Source organism: Agelaius phoeniceus, chromosome 8, assembly GCF_051311805.1.
Source record: "Agelaius phoeniceus isolate bAgePho1 chromosome 8, bAgePho1.hap1, whole genome shotgun sequence".
Classification (NCBI taxonomy): Eukaryota; Metazoa; Chordata; class Aves; order Passeriformes; family Icteridae; genus Agelaius; species Agelaius phoeniceus.
In genome coordinates, this window is record NC_135272.1 from 33,340,938 (window position 1) to 33,356,841 (window position 15,904).

The 15,904-nt window shown below is 54.5% G+C and overlaps 2 protein-coding genes across 5 annotated transcripts; both read left to right on the plus strand.

Annotated features, from left to right (window-relative positions):
• Positions 1–81: 81 nt before the first annotated feature.
• TMEM61 (transmembrane protein 61) lies at positions 82–11,185 on the plus strand. Of its 4 annotated transcripts, none has more exons than XM_077182551.1 (4): positions 82–268; positions 355–540; positions 9,529–9,929; positions 10,672–11,185. In XM_077182551.1, exons 2-4 carry the CDS (start codon positions 472–474, stop codon positions 10,967–10,969), a joined length of 768 nt encoding a protein of 255 aa, XP_077038666.1. In that variant the 5' UTR covers positions 82–268; positions 355–471; the 3' UTR covers positions 10,970–11,185. The 4 variants fall into 4 exon arrangements, with proteins under 4 accessions (XP_077038666.1, XP_054494659.1, XP_077038665.1 ...); XM_077182550.1 differs by lacking the exons at positions 82–268; positions 355–540 and adding exons at positions 5,449–5,683; positions 5,809–5,837; XM_054638684.2 differs by lacking the exons at positions 82–268; positions 355–540 and adding an exon at positions 5,267–5,417.
• A 1,567-nt stretch (positions 11,186–12,752) lies between these two features.
• BSND (barttin CLCNK type accessory subunit beta) lies at positions 12,753–15,531 on the plus strand. The gene is made up of 4 exons (XM_054638816.2): positions 12,753–12,926; positions 13,898–13,977; positions 14,300–14,548; positions 15,276–15,531. Exons 1-4 carry the CDS (start codon positions 12,753–12,755, stop codon positions 15,529–15,531), a joined length of 759 nt encoding a protein of 252 aa, XP_054494791.1.
• The last annotated feature ends 373 nt before the right edge of the window (positions 15,532–15,904 follow it).

The following is a 15,904-nucleotide window of genomic DNA, read 5'->3' on the forward strand; positions in this document are numbered from 1 at the left end:
TCTTTGCAAATGCCTGTTACTCACATTCACATCCCCCTCGTTCTTCCAAGTCAGTTCTGAGTCAGTTTTTCTCTTGCAGACTGAGGGGAGAGATGGGAGCAACCTGCTCGTAAACCTCCATAGGAGAAATCTCCTGCTAGTGCTGTTCCTTTCAGGCAGAAATCAGGAGAATATCAGGAGTGGGGTCTCCTCAGAGCCTCACACCACAGAGCTAACCAGAGTGCAAGGCAAATTCCCCTTTGAGGGAGCTGTGGCACTGGAGATGAGTGTTGGTATCCTCTGACTCTTTTAATGCCATTACAGAGAAGCTGCAGCCTGTTATTTCCCAAACTCACCTCCTGTCATTTCTTGCAGAGTTTCAAATTGTCTTCAGTTACCTAGAAACCCATGTAAGGAGATGTAAATGTTCTGGGTTAAAGCGAGGCAAGGTGTGCAGCAGAAATCACAGAGCTCTTGCTGGGTCAGCAGCTGATGTTGCAGATGAGCTGTGAAGAAAGCAGACAGGCTTTTGGGCACAGCAGGGCACCAAAGGCATCCCAGGTGAGTGTTTCACTGAATTAGAAGGGAATTCCTTACAGGTGTCTTGTGCAGACTCTTGATGTTGGTGTGCATATGCTGCATCAAGTGTCCTGGGAATGCTGAAGTATTTTACATTTGGAAGGAAGTTAGGCCTGTAGGTAAGTTACTCTTGTGGTATAGTAAATCCTATATGAATCCTTTGCTGTATTGTTTGGCTTGACTGACAACATAAATGAACTCTGGTAAGTTTATGTGCTGTTAAGTTTAAAAGCTGTTTATTGAAGAACTGTTGTGCCTTTTGGATGTATTCCTTTTTATCCTTACCTTTTCCTATCCTTTTGTCTCCCCCTCCCCAGCCCAGCCTTCACATAGATAATATTGTGTTTCTATCAGTTTGGATTGATTGACATTGGATCTTTTGTTTGCTTTTTTTCTCTCTGTGCTTTAACCATTAGTAAGTAATAGAGTGAACCTTGCCAACAAACTTTGTTGTGCTGTCGCCTTTGTATTAAATCTGTGTTTGCTGATACCTCAGCTGGTGATTCTTTAAGAAACCTTGGAACCCTCCTCCTCTCAGCCATTCTTTGTGTCTCTCCCCAGGCTGTCATGCTTCCAACAAAATGTTTGCAAGGTTTGCTGGCAGCATTTTAGTCCTCAGCAACCTCCCAGCACAGCACACTGATGTGAACAAGTGCTTGTGGGCAGCCTGATGCCAAGGCAGGCAGTGGGATAATGCAGGGCATTGGAAAAGGAAAACAGCTTGGAACATCTGGGACAGATGTATGTTGGACTTCACATGTGGTGGCAACCAGAAGAGCTGGATGGCTGCTCCACCCTTTTCCTCTAAAATTTGTAATTAATGCTGCTTTGAGATTCTCTTTTGCATTTTTGTGCTGAAAGATAAACAAAGCCCAGCCCATTCTCTGCTCCCTAGGGAGCTCTGTAATAGCTGCATGCAGCAGAGGCACAGAGAAGCACCAGGTCTTGGGGATGTCAGCATAGCTGTGTTGAGTTCACTGGGAAGCAAATTTAGCCAGTTTTGTGTTTAATCAAAGTTCTTTCTGCTTCTTTGAACATCAGCTTTTGGAATGAAGGATACACAGGAGCTTCAAGCTCAGATATCCAATGTGTGGAGTGAAGCAAGCTGCTGCTGTGCTTCAGCAGCCAGGGCATGTCTCCCCTGGCTCTCTCTGCTCAGGTGTGATAGATGGGACTGACATCAGGCTCGACTGAGGAGCCTACAGGGCTGGAAATCAATGTTTCCTCACTGCAGCTCACACTCCAGCAGGGCTGCAGCAGCTGTGGCGTGTAAAACACGCTGCATGGTGGGTTACCCACGAGTAACACAGCCGTGGTGCCTCTTCATGGGGAAAGAAAGAGCTCAGACATGGGGCTTCCCCGAGGCAAAAATCTCCAGGAGCTCAGGGAAAGTTTTGTCTGAGTAAAGGCTGAGTTGAGGATTTAACTATTTTCTTCCCCCACCCCTTGTTGGGCAAATTTCAAATCCTTCGCAGATTCTGTTGGAAAGCCCCTGGGAAGCTGCTTGTGTCCTCATCTGCAACACAGAAGTTTCCCTTACATGAAAGCCAAAGTTTTATCACACCCATTTCTCTACACAACAGCCCCAGGAGGAGCTGGCACCTCAGCCGGGTGCTCCTGTACTGACACAAGTCCCAGACAAGGAGATGAAGGAATTTGAGAACACTGCTTGTCCATAAAGTCTTCTGTGGACAGTTCTATCCATACTTTCCCAGTCCCTTTCCAAAACCTTCCACCACAGTTGTGCTCCTCAGTGTGGTGCAGATTTACAGGCTGCTGGCTGGGACATCATTACAGTTGAGTAAGCAAACATTTAAGCTTTAAAACACTCAGAGGTTTTGGGTCCAGTGGCTTGCTAGATGATGGACATAGCTAGTGGAGGAACCACAACAGAAACTGATATCAAACAACTTCATACACATCTTGTTCTCCTATTATAACTCAAACTCAGTGAAGCCATTGGAACTAAATAATAAGGTATATTACAAAGTACATATTATGGTACAAAAAGGACTTTGGCATTCAATAAAGTCTTGGGTCAAAACCACAGCTGGTCTGCAGGAGTAGCTCTAGGTGAACTAGCCAAAAATCCACACACCCCTTGAGGGGATCAGGGGGCTGATCCCCTTTGACATCCAAATGCTTGGCATTTCCTGATGGACACCACAAAGGAGAGCTCCCAAACCATGCAGCAGGACCTCCACAGAGAGATCCATGTCCAGCTGCAGGTTCAACCCCAAAGGACACCCGTGAATGTTGCCTCATGTGAAGACCTAGGACAAATATTTCCACAGCCTGGGTTTGCTGACTGGATGAAGTAGGAGTGCCTGAGCCAGTATATCAACTAGCACGACTAATTAGGCATTTTAAGAAGATGCAAATTAAGGCAAAGATAAACAGCAGTAGGTTTCTCTTTTGCTTTCCACGTGCTGGATGCAGGAAATCTCTCCCATCTGCACATCCTCATGGCTGTGTGCTGCAGCCCCTTATCAGCCTGGCAGGCTGCACCCAGTGAGCAGGGAAACACGAGGTGTGCCAGCCCCTGGGAATGGCTTCTCCATGGATCTGGACAACATGGACACCTTGTGCCTGCAGAGATGTGACCCCTGAAGCCACACCAGTGGATCTTTAGTGACTCTGTCACAGGGGGTGTGACCAGAGGTGCTTGCTGGGGGCAGCTGGGCGTGGGATGAGTGTCCTGTGTGCCAAATCACTGAAGGAGTCAATGTGGCCTGGCCCAGGTGCCACAAATAAGGATTCTGGCAGGGAGCCTGTGCTCTGGATTTGGTGCATCCAAATTCATTCTTGGCTTGGTGCTCTTGGTATCACCCACCCTGCCGTGACAGGGCAGAGAGTGTATGCATCTGCACACACACACCCCTAATGAAAAAGCTGGCTTGTTTATCTTGATTATACAGTGAAATGCACTGTTTTACATGTGATTTGCTGCAGCAGCAAAATTAGGTGAACAATGAATCAAAAAGCAGCATTTTTTTTTGTGCCAGCAGCATTGCTCAGGCTCAGCATCCTTACCTGGGGGAGGCAATTACTGGAACAATCTCCTTCCCTGTTCCTCTTTTGTTCTTGTTCTTGCAGGGGCTGTAACTGTCTTTTATATCTCCTTGTTTTCTCCGCTGCAGTTTCACTGTGCATGGGATGTTTCACATGTTTTGCACAGATATTCTGTCTTTATTCTGGAGAAGCCTTTTCCCTGTGCCCCACGTTGCAGCACCTTGTCCACCTGCAGGAAAGTGCTCAGAGAGGGAAAACACATTTTGGCCAAGGTGCTGCTAAGCAGACAGAGGTGCTGGTAGCACTCAGCACTTCCAGCCTCTGCCTTGTGGCGGAATATTTGTCATGAGTTTGGCTGCCTGCAGACCAGATCTCTGGGCAAGGTAGAAGGTTGTGGATGGTTATGGGGCTGAAAAAACCCATAAAGGGCACAAAGCCATCTCCCTCTGCAGCCCTGTGCTGGGAATAGCATGGAGCTGTGCACTGACACCACTTTGAAATGCTTCAGATGCTGTTTGACAATCAAATTTCAGTTAAATACAATATCTGAGCAGAAAAAGTTCTCTTACTGTCCTTCAACAGAGTGGCTGCTGATTCACAGTGCCCCCACATCACTGGGTGCTGGCCTTGGGGACTCCTGCCCCATGCTCCTCTTGGAAGGAGACCCAGCCTGCTGCAGGGCCACTCCTGGGTGAGCCAGCCCTCCGTGTGCCCCAGTTTGCCTTTTGTAAAACTCCACAGTGGCTGCAGGTAAATGGAGCTGTACACCCACAGGTTCTCGGCTGGGCTGAGTGCCTTCTGATCACGTATGAAGCAGATGTGAATTCCACAGCGGGGCTTTGCATCAGTCCCTGCAGCACGTGCAGGTAAACCTTGAGCTGGCTGTGAGCTGGTTGTGAGCTGGTTGTGAGCTGAGGAGCTCCAAGCAGCGCAGGAGCAGCAGCCCAGGGTATCCATAGGAATGGCTCTGCCTGTCAGTGATGCTCAGCTGCAGCCCAAGGGCAGCGTGCTGCATCTGTGCATCTGTGGATGAGTGAGGTGCACAGCCACAGCACAGCACAGCACAGCAGCTCTTGCTCAAATCTCCCTCCAGCTCCGTGAGGAGGAATTGTGCCTGAATCCAGATGCTGTCATACCCACCATCCTGAAATTCAGATCACAGCACCCTCAGCTTGTTTAATATCCAGGTGTCCTGAGTGCTGTGGGCCAATGGTTTTAAACTAAAAAAGGGTTGACTTAGATTAGCTATAAAGAAAAAAAATTATTACAGTGAAGTTGATGAAACACTGGCACAGAGAAGTGGTGAATGCCCCATTCCCAGAAACATTCAAGGCCAGGTGAGACGGGGCTCTGAGCAGCCTGATCTAGTTGAAGATTTCCCTGCTGCTTGCAGGGGGGTTGGACTATATCGCCTTTAAAAAGTCCTTTCAAACCCAAACCGTTCTAATTCCATGAACGAGGAAACGGGACAATATTAGCTTTTGACACGGAGCTGAGGCGAACTGAAGTGGTCACAAAGCAAGGCCGGGGCAGCGACCCTGACGTGCTGCAGCGTGGGTGTCCCACACACAGGACACAGCAGGGATGTCCCCAGCCGCAGGGGGAGCTTTGCATCCCGAAATCCCGGGAGCGCCGCGCCCCGACGGGACGGGAGCGGGCTGCGAGGAGCCGGGCAGTGCCGTGCCGTGCCGTGCCGCTCCGTGCCGCTCCGTGCCGTGCCGTGCCGGGAGGGAGCTCCGGTCCCTGCCCGCCCCGAGCCGCCGCCGCCCCCCGCCCGCCCCCGGCCCCGCCCGCCCCGCGGGCCGCGCTGGCGGAGCCGCCGCTCCGGAGCGGGGCTGCCGGCGGCGGTGAGTACACGGCTGGGACACGGGGGGACACGGGAGGGGACACGGGCACCCCTGCGCCCAGGGAGAGACCCCGCGGGTGCCTCGGGGACGGGCGCCGCCGGGGAGGGGACGCGGGGCTCAGGCACAGCCCCAAAGCCCGGCTGGGGGGACACACGGGCTCTCCTCCGTCCGCACCTGCCTCGGGAGGATGAGCGCACCGGAGTTCTTGGAAGCTCTTCCAAGGCATCGCTGCTACTTTGCTTTGAATGGGGAGCAAGCCCTCACTGGTAATAGTCACAACAAAATAACAAATTTGGATAAAGGCAGGAAGGGATCTCCCTACAGACGCGCTCACGCTTTGTTTGGTGCGTCTCTTCTGTGCATCTCTTCTGTTCCTCTTCCGTGGTTAAAGGTCTCCAGCCCCGCACGGAAGGACGGACTGTAAGTGCCGTGGAGGGACGGGTGTGGAGGTGGATTTCTGCTTGATGGCGGTGGGAGAGGTTCAAAATATTTTCTTTTCTCGTGTTGCTTGAAAAGAGCGTTTTTCTGAGTAATGCTTAGTAGACCCTATGAATCACCATCTGCATAACTTTATATGGGGGCTGCTATTCTCAGCGGCTCGCTGGAACTATGTAAACTATCAACATTATCTGTTTGTACATGAAACGTGCAAATCTATTCCCCGGGAAACTATTCCAGAGCAGGTCAGAGGACGAGACAGGGCCGAACAAAATGTCAGGGGTGCTCGAAGAGTGGAGAAGGGCGTTTGAGAGCCGGCAATTGCTGCGGCTCCGTGAAAACTTGTGCCGGGAATGCTCGTGGGGAGGGAGAGCCACATCTGGCTCAGTGCAGATGCTGAGTGCCCCGGCGCGGAGCCGGGAGAGGCTGCGGGAGCCTGGGGTCCGGCCCAAGCCTCGCCCCTCGCTCCCTGCTCCCCCAGGCTCTTCTTCCAGCGCTTGGCGTGCTGAGAAAACACCGCGGGTCCTTCAGAGAGGCTCGGGAGAGCTGTGGCAGCCCGGGAGGGGGCTTGGCAAGGGGGCTTGCGGTGGCACTGTCACCCAGCGGTGGCACTGTCACCCAGCGGTGGCACTGTCACCCAGCGGTGGCAATGTCACCCAGCAGTGGCGATGTCACCCAGCGGTGGCAATGTCACCCAGCAGTGGCGATGTCACCCAGCGGTGGCACTGTCACCCAGCGGTGGCACTGTCACCCAGCGGTGGCAATGTCACCCAGCGGTGGCGATGTCACCCAGCAGTGGCACTGGCACCCAGCGGTGGCACTGTCACCCAACGGTGGCGATGTCACCCAGCAGTGGCACTGGCACCCAGCGGTGGCACTGTCACCCAGCGGTGGCGATGTCACCCAGCGGTGGCGATGTCACCAGCGCGGCGGAGCTGCCCCCGCCCGTGCGGGGAGGCTGGGGGAGCTCCCTGCGCCGCGCTGGGTTCGTCGAGGGAGAGGAGAGTTTATTCTCTCGAGCTGTCAATCCATCACCTCCCAGAGGCTCCTCCATCGGAGGCTTCTCCTCCTTCCCTCCTCCTCCCCCTCGCTGCCAGCTCTCCCAGATGTGCTCAGTGCTGGAGGCGGCAAAATTCCCCGTGCCCAGGCAGGGGAATCACAGCAACTGCTAAAGCTCACCAGGGGATTCAGAGCAGCTCCCAAACCTCACCAGTCCGACCCCAGAATGAGGAGAGTGTTTGTTGCAGGAGGTGAACATTCCAGCTCTTGGTGCAGGTTCAGTGCAGTGTCTCAGTTTGGAGTGACCTGACATTTCCACACAGCTGGATTGAGATTTGCTGTAGGGGGTTTTTTGGGTGATTTTTTTTTTTGTTTGGTTTGTTGTTTTGTTTTTGTTTGGTTTTTTGTTGTTGTTTGTTTTTTTCCGTCTAAACAATATGCTGAAATTTCTACCTGAAAATGCATTGCTGTCCAAAGGAGCTGCATTCACAGGTCAGTGGGGTCCCTGTGCTCTCCTGAGAGAGGCAAGGTAACCTGAGTCCAGCTCTTCTGCTGTGTCCTGCTCATGTTCAGTGATGGTTTGGGGATGCTGACCCCTGACAGCATCTAACACCATCTCCAACAGTCCCTTCTCCATCTCAGCTCAGCCAAGCCCCTACCCTTCAGGAGGGAGCATCCAAACATGCCCCCATTACAGAGGGAAGCTTTGCCTTTTCCCAGCCCAGGAACAGGACTGCCTTCCCAGCTGATGGCCACTGGCCACAGCCAGCCCAGGTGGCATTTTGGGCTTGTGACCCTGGGACAAAAGCTGGACTGAGCTGTTGGGGCTCCCACTCCTTCAGCTTTCCCAAATCTCACTTCTCATCAGATTCCTTCATTAAATGTTGATTAGATCAGATAGTGCTTCTTTCAGTACAAGGTAATTTGCCTTTCCATTTAGTGGGCCCATCTGATAAATAACACCTTGAAATAACATAATTCCACCTAACCTTGATGGCACCAAGTCCTTGCTGGACTTCTGCTCCCTGCCTGGCTCTGGCTCTGCCCTTTCAGACCTCAGGGTACAATTCAGGAGATGAGCCCTGCCTGGAGGAATGGACACCAAAGCCACCACATTATGGTCCTGCTGCTGACACACAGGCAAGGTGATGGAGGCAAAGCTGAGTGTGGGCCATCCACCTGCCCACCAGCCTCTGCTTGAGCTCCTGCTCTGTGCAGGCTCTCCACTGGCACTGCCACCATGGCAAACCTTCCCAGTGCAGCCACCCAGGACTGGAACTCTTTGGGGGTGTTGGTGCTTCATTCCCTCATGATCCAAAGCTTTTTGTCTATTCAGAAGTGGGAGCTGAGCCTGCATCTTCTTGCTGGGCAGTGAGCAGAGGGGATGTGGGGGGACCTCTCTGCCTCCCTGGTTAGTTGGGAGCTGGGGATGCACAAGCTCACGGAGCAGATTCCTGCTGTTTGTGGAGAAAGCAATGGGGACTGAGATCAGGAACCAGTTCCCCCTCCCCAAGTTTTCCAGCACCAGGGAAATTCTCTGCATGTGACATTTAGCTGAGAAGGGCCACCCAGCAGGAACATGTGGCACTAGCTCACCTGTTTGGTTGTCAAACCAACCCCAAACCACCCTGATAGGAAGGGTGAAGCTGGTGATAACACCTCCAGGATCAATCTTGACAGGATCAATCTTGACAGGAGTTTGAGAAAGTTTGCACTGGAGCTGACCCAGGCAAGGAAGGTTTTGTGTGCCAAACTTCATGTGGATGAAGACTGAGCAGATTTTTCCAATGTCATCAGTTCTGGAGGAGAAAACAGGCACACTGATAATTTGGAAGTGATGACATCTTAAATTTATGTCCCTCTCTCCGACCTCTTCCATAAGCCATGCTTTGAAAGCCCAGGAAACCCAGCTGGCATTCCTCCAAGTCTGGGAGGAAGTCTGGAATAAAACCCAAAGAGAAGAGCTCTGAGAGCACCCAGAGCAAGGGTGTCCATCCTGCCTTTGTGCTGTTCCTTGAAAATTGGGATTTTTTACAAGGAAGGTTATGGGCCCAACCTGGTGCTGACTTTGCTCTTCCCACGGGCTTTCTATCTGAGATGGTGGAAATGCCCCTTCTGATAGATGATGATAATAATAATAATAATAATAGTAAAAATAATAGTAGTAATAATAGTAATAATAATAGTAGTAATAATATCAATAGTAATAGTAATAATAGTAATAATAATAACAATAGTAATAATAATATAGTAAAAATAAAAATATAATATTAATATTAACATTATTAATAATATATAAAATAAAATATTAACTATAATAAAATAATAATATAATTAATGATAAAATATAATAAAATAAAACTAGTAACAATAAGATATAATAATAATATAATATTATATTATTATTATATTATAACAATAATAATAATTTATTATTTTTATTTTTATTAATATACACTAATAATAATAATAACGATAATAATAATAATAATAATAATAATAATAATAATAATAATAATAATAATAATAATAATAATAATAGTAGTAGTAGTAGTAGTAGTAGTGGCTAAAGGGGCTGCAAACCCTGGAGACCTCCTCGCCCAGTAATTTTCTCCTCTGGCAGTTCTTCCACGAACTTCTCCCTCTCAAACCTGGCGCGTTTCTTGTCTTCCAGGCTCTCTCATGCCTTGCCTCACTGCTGTCCCCTGCTAATCGCTGCTCCCCAAGGATGGCCGCCGCCTCGTTCCGCTACGGCCTGACCATCACGGGGGCCGTGCTGCTGGTCACGGGCACGCTCTGCTTCGCCTGGTGGAGCGACGGCGAGGTGGGCTCGGCCAGCGGGGCTCGGCTGCTGCCCCCCCGGGATGCCGAGGCCGTGCCCAGCTCCTCCTCCTCCAGCGCCCTGCTGCGCTCCGTCAGTTTCTTCTGCTGCGGCATCGGCGGCATCCTGCTCATCTTCGGCCTCCTGTGGTCCGTCAAGGCCAACGCCAGGGTGGTGTCCCGGCGCTACCAGTACCATTTCCCCCGGGACCTGCAGTACTTCACGGCGGAGCCCGCGGAGAAGTGGAACTGCAGGTGGGAACCTCGTCCCTGCCAGCTCCTGGGCAGGGAGGGCTCTGGCTGGCCTGGGAGCAGGGTGTGACCACAGGGACCTGGGGTCCCTGCTCCTTGCCCAGGTCCTTGTGCCAAGCTGCCCCCTCAGCTGTCAGCAGCCTCTGTTCTGCAGGAGGTCAGTTAGGGGCTGGGCATGGTGAGGATGCTCTTCTGCCCCTGGGACCCTCTTGAAAACCTCATGGATGCCAAGAAGCAGCTGACAGGGTCACCCCATGACACTTCAGCAAAACCTGCCCATGTGCTGTCCCCAGTACACAAGTTAATCATGCTCAGACAATGGGGTTGATGGATGTTGGGATGCTCCAGTTGTGTGCTGGGATGCCCCACTGGGTGCTGGGATGTTCCAGCTGGGTGCTGGGATGCTCCAGGGGTGCTGGGATGCTTCAGCTAGGTGCTAGGATGTTCCAGTTGGACAATAGGGTTGTTGGGACGCTCCAGTTAATGGGGCACTGGGATGCTCCAGTTGGTGCTGGAATGATCCAGCTGTGTGCTGAGATGTTCCTGGAGTGCTGGAATGTTCCAGTTGGGTGCTGGGATGCTCCAGCTTGGTGCTGGGATGTTCCAGGTGTGCTGGGATGCTCCAGTTGGGTGCTGGGATGCCCCACTGGGTGCTGGGATGTTCCAGCTGGGCACTGGGATGCTCCAGCTGGATGCTGGGATGTTGATGGTGTGCACTGCTGGGCTTCCTCCTCTCCCCTCGCAGCTCCTGGGACTCCAGCGCCATCCCCACCTATGAAGAAGCCCTGACCTGCAGACCAGCCCACGCTGCCCCGGCCTTTGTGCAGCCGCCGGGGAGGAAGGAGGAGCTCACGCCGCCCCTGTACCGCTACCTGGAGGAGGACGAGGGCTGGCAGGGCGGCCGGCGGCGCAGCTCCTCGGACAGCGCCCTGTTCCGCCCCAGCCCCTCCTGGCTGGACCCGGCACAGCCCCAGGAGCCGCAGGCGACGCCTCCTCCCAGCTACGAGAACATCATGGAGAACATCATCGTGCGGGGGCTCTGAGCGCCGCCAGCCTGGGCCGGGACTCTGCCGGGGCTGCCCGGGGTCCCAGCTGGAAACTGAGCCCCAAACCTGGGGTGAGAGGAGGGTGGGCGAGCAGTGGGGAGGGTCAGCCCGGCTTGCCCGGCTCTCCGGCGCTGGGAGATGTGTTCAGAGCACCAAAGGTAGCTGGCATGTTTGAAAGCTTTCATATTTTTAATAAAAGCACTGCTGGTTTCAGAGGCTTTGCATTCCCTGCTCACCCTGGGGAGCTCCTGTCAGGCCTGCCCACTCAATAATAAATGTGCAGCACACTGAGTAATCTGGGCAGAGAAAGCCCAGCTCTGTCTGCACCACTCACTTCCCTGTGAATGCCCCTTCCAGCCCTGTCCCCATCCCTTCCACCTTGTTTCCCTACGTGCTGACTGCCCACGCCTCACTTCATTTGGTGCCAGCCATGCTCAGTGGGTCGTGCCTGTGCTCAGAGCATCCCAGTGCACTTGGCATGTCAGCAGCCTCCTGGAAAAGCCATCCTGAGTGGCACAGCCCCCTCCTCCCTGCCCTGCTCGGGTGGGTGTGCAGCCTTGCCCAGAGGAGAGGCCAGCTGTGACAGCTGCCAGCTCCTGCATCCCACCACAATTCAGCGCTGCCCCGGGCCCCCCGTGGCCCTGCAGGGCTGCAGAGTGGCTGAGGAGCCACAGCCACCTCTAACACACTGCTTGTAATAGAATTATTTGTCGTGAACCAGGTGTATCAAGGGAATAAAACAGGGGAATAAATCAAGGGAATAAAACAAACTCTGTCTGGCTGTCGGGTGTGTGCTGGGAAGGAGACACCTTTTAACACCCCAGCTCCAACCTAAGTGTACACAGGGCACAGGGACACTTTGTCTTTACTCTCCCTGAGTGGACCAACCTCACTCCATCCTTTTCTGGCTTTAGTTCCTCCTTCACAGCCCAGTGAGGCAGCCTTAGCACTCAGCCAGAGCAAGGCAGGGTCTGCTCCAAACCCCCCAGCCTCCAAAATGACCCTGGAGCTCTCCCTCTTTTCCTGTTGCAGCCCCGCAGCCCTTGAGAACACGCTGGGCCCTGGCATCCCCCTCATCTGGGGCTGTGCCAGCTCTGATTTATGACTGAGTCCAGCTCCAGTGCCCAGGGCTGGGAAAATCCCAGCAGCACCAGCTGGTCTGCGGGTCCCCATCCCTGCAGCCGTGCTCCTTTGTCCCTGCCCAAGGTGTGGGGTGTGCAGGGAAGGTTATCCCTGTCCCTTCCCAAGGTGTGGGGCTGCAGGGAAGGTTATCCCTGTCCCCAAGGTGTGGGGCTGCAGGGAAGGTTATCCCTGTCCCTGCCCAAGGTGTGGGGTCTGGCAGGGAAGGTTATCCCTGTCCCTGCCCAAGGTGTGGGGCTGCAGGGAAGGTTATCCCTGTCCCTGCCCAAAGTGTGGGGCTGCAGAGAAGGTTATCCCTGTCCCTTCCCAAGGTGTGGGTCTGGCTGAGGGTGCCTGCAGGGAAGGTTATCCCTGTCCCTTCCCAAGGTGTGGGTCTGGCTGAGGGTGCCTGCAGGGAAGGTTACCCGGACACGTGCTGGGTGGCTCCACTGGAGTGTGAACGGCAGGGCAGTGTTTGCATTCATTACAAACCCATTAAAAACTGGCTGGCTCAGCCCTGGGCAGGACCAGCTCGACGTGCAGCTCCTGGCAGCCTCTGGAGAGAGAAACCACTCCTTGCCTTACGCTGCAGGGGTGCTCAGCAGCCTCAGGTGGACGGGCTTCCCAAAATCTCCCCTCCTGCCTCCCCCAGCCGGAGCCCATGGCAGAGAAGAGCTTCCGCTACGGCTTCATCATCCTGGGCTTCTTCCTGGTGATGCTGGGCATGTTCATCATGAGCATGGAAAAGCCCCAGTACTACATCACCTTCTGTGTCCTGGGTGTGCTGCTGGTGGCCGTGGGCATCACATGGAGCATGTGCCAGTGCTACCCAAAGGTAGGATCCTTCCTGCTGCTGCTGCTGGGAACTTTGGGGAGATCAAGGGCTGGGTTTGGGGGGCTTTGGCTGCTGTGGATGTGCAGCCTCAGTTTCCCCAGGGGAAGCCAGCTACAGCGATCTGGAAGGGGAATTATTTTGGGAGGTTTGTGCCCTGCTGATGCCTGCAGGATGTGCCTCATCTCCTTCACCCCTGAGCCTGGGGCTTCGCTTTCAAACAGGCAGCAGGGAACAATCCCAAGGAAATAAACTTGTGTTCATCTCTCCCACGCTGCCCTTCCCTGGGCTCTGGGGCTTGGCAGGCTCCCAGGGCTCCCAAGAAGGGACTGTGGTGGCTGTGGAGGTCGGGGGGGCCCTCAGCTGGCAGTCTCCTTGGCAGAGGGCACAGCCGGCAGGAGCGCAGCCACGCGTCCCCGCCCTGGGAACAGCTCTGGCAGAAAAGGGCTTTTTCCAGGAGAGGGCATCTGCAGGACTGATCTGGGACTGCTGGGTGGCCCATCAACAACCTGGCTGCCCTCCAGAATGTGGCAGAGCAACCTCAGGACCCAGGACCAGCTGGGACCTCTGGAAGCAGCTGTGTTCTCTAGGATTGGGGTGGAGCAGAAAGCAGCTCCACTCAAAGCTGAGCTCAGCCCCAGCCAGGAGGGACATGTGGGTTTGCCACCGTGCTGGAGGCTCAAGGATGGGACACACTCAGTGTGGTCCCTGACCACTGACCTCCTGTGTGGGCCTTGGGACTCCCTCTGGGCTTGGGGACACGTGTGAAAGGCACTGAGAGCAGGGCTGTGCTGGACTCATTCATTCCTTACCGATTGCCCTCAAAAGTGCCATTTCCAAGGAAAACGTCCAAATACGGTGGGAAAAGACCCTAAGCCCAGCTGAAGGGACACTCTGGCCCTCTCCCCACTCTGAGGGCCGGGGTCCCTGTGCTGCCCAGCACAGCCCTGGGCTCTGCCTCTCTTTTCCCCCAGATAACGTTTGTCCCTGCGGACCTCGAGGCCGAGCGGTTCCTGGACCACAAACCCACGGTGCTGCCACACAAGGACACAGGGTGGGTCCCACAGCAGGGCGGCGTGTGCCCTGGGGACAGGCTCTGACACTGGGGACAGCTGCACCTGGTACAACACAAAATGCCAAGCAGGGATCAGGCTGGGAGAGGCTGAGCCTGAGGGACGCTGGGGGAGGCAGAGCATCATCCAGTGGTGCTCCTGCAGGCATCCCCTGGCTCTGCTGCTGGTGTGGGCAGTGACACGGCCTTGGTGGCCTCTAAAGCCACTCCCTCAGGTGATGGAGCCCTGTGTGCACGTGCCTGAGCATCTCCCAGCTCCTGGGGCCCAGGTTTGCTCAGCACCCTGTTATCCCTTTGCCTGCAGCTTGGTTTCCCCCTGCCCCAAGCCAGAGGCCAGCAGCACCTACGAGAAGAGCCTGCCATCCTACGAGCAGGTCCAGAGGCAGGAGGTGAGCTCGGTGTGCCCAGCCCCAGCCCGGGCACAGCCCCCCCGGCCCCGGAGCTGCTCGCAGCCATCCCTGCAGGCCAGGGCAGAGATCCACCGGGAGCTGCACGGCGCTGCAGAGCCCCTGCAGGAGCTGCCGTCCCGCCGGGAAACAGCAGCAGGCAGCTGGTAGGTGATGCCTGCGGGCCTGGGGTGGCACTGCTGGGATGAGGGGTGAAAATGGGGGGATCAGACCCCCAGTATTGGCGGGAGGGAGAGGATGCTGAGGGGTTTTTGCTGCTGTCACAGCACTGAGCCTCCACACCCTTGGCCCCACTGAATGGTGGGGATGGAGTCTCAAGCCACGAGGATTCTCTGAACCAAATTATTTCCCAGGAGGACGTTTAGATGGCCTTTGGTTGTAATTTGTATTTTGATGATTGCATTTTCGCATTTTGCTTTTATTTCACTTTATCAATATAAACAGCGTCCCTCACAAGAATAACCCCAAAGTTTCTGGTCAGACTTTGATAGAAATGAGATGCACAGCACGTCACCCTCAAACCAGATGCCACATATGATGCCCAAGCATTGGTTTGAGAGGTCCCAGAGGGCTCTGCAAGTGATGGGGGTCACTGTTCAGGGCATACGGGCAGCTGCCAAAATGTAGCTACAGCTGGGATGGGTGCATTGTTTTCCCATCCCAGCTGCGGGTTTAGGAAATGTTAGCACAACCATTATTTCAGCCCCTGGGCAGCAGGAACCTGGCAGGCAGGTTTTCCCCAAAAAAGCAGGCACCGAGGGCTGGGATAGGGACAGACATCGCAGGTCCCTCCAGCCAGGGCACTGGTGATGCTGGGACGGCCGGGGATGGCACCTCCTGCCCAGCAGCGTTTGCTGTTCGGTGTCCCCGCAGCCCGGGGGACGCTCCGCTGGCATCCCTGCTGGAGGAGATGGACACGCCGTCGCTGGAGGGCTCCGTGCCCGGCAGCCCCGCGCCGCAGAGCCGGAGCCTGCCCTGCTCCAACCATGCCGGCCTCCCGGAGCGGGGAGAGCAGCCCCGAGCCCCCCGGAAGGGCCCCGGGAGGGAGGACGATCTCTACTACGGGCTCCAGGAGGAGCCGGATGCTCTGCTCAAGGAGAGCGATGGCCTGTCTGAGCCTGAGAACTGATTTCCTGGGAAGAATGGCCACTTGGCATGGACTCACCTCATGGAGGGGATGCACTGATCATAGCCTGGGGGAAAGGGGGCTGTCCCCAAAAGTGCAGTGGCCCCAGGATGCTGCCTGTCCCCGTGCCGTGCTGCACCTCTTGTGCACACCCAGCCACTCAGGAGGCTGTGATTTCCCCCAGAGCCAAAGAGGGAACACCCAGCCCCTGAATTCAACAGAATATGGGACAAGGCATCCTTGCCAGAGCCGTTTGGGTGGGCACAGAGAAGCTGGGCTGGGCAGGATCTGGGCTAAGTGCTGTGCTTGGGAAGGGAAAGGATTGGCCGTGCTGTTTGGAACAGGATCAGGTGTAGGTGGGTAAAACCTGCTCAGG

Bases quoted from the DNA above. Each gene is read 5' to 3' on its own strand.
- TMEM61 (XM_077182550.1), top strand. From the start codon at position 5,605: ATGAGCGCACCGGAGTTCTTGGAAGCTCTTCCAAGGCATCGCTGCTAC. The intron at 5,838-9,528 runs GTAAGTGCCGTG...CTTGTCTTCCAG, and splicing joins CCCGCACGGAAGGACGGACT to GCTCTCTCATGCCTTGCCTC. The intron at 9,930-10,671 runs GTGGGAACCTCG...CTCCCCTCGCAG, and splicing joins GCGGAGAAGTGGAACTGCAG to CTCCTGGGACTCCAGCGCCA.
- BSND (XM_054638816.2), top strand. From the start codon at position 12,753: ATGGCAGAGAAGAGCTTCCGCTACGGCTTCATCATCCTGGGCTTCTTC. The intron at 13,978-14,299 runs GTGGGTCCCACA...CTTTGCCTGCAG, and splicing joins CTGCCACACAAGGACACAGG to CTTGGTTTCCCCCTGCCCCA. The intron at 14,549-15,275 runs GTAGGTGATGCC...GTGTCCCCGCAG, and splicing joins GAAACAGCAGCAGGCAGCTG to CCCGGGGGACGCTCCGCTGG.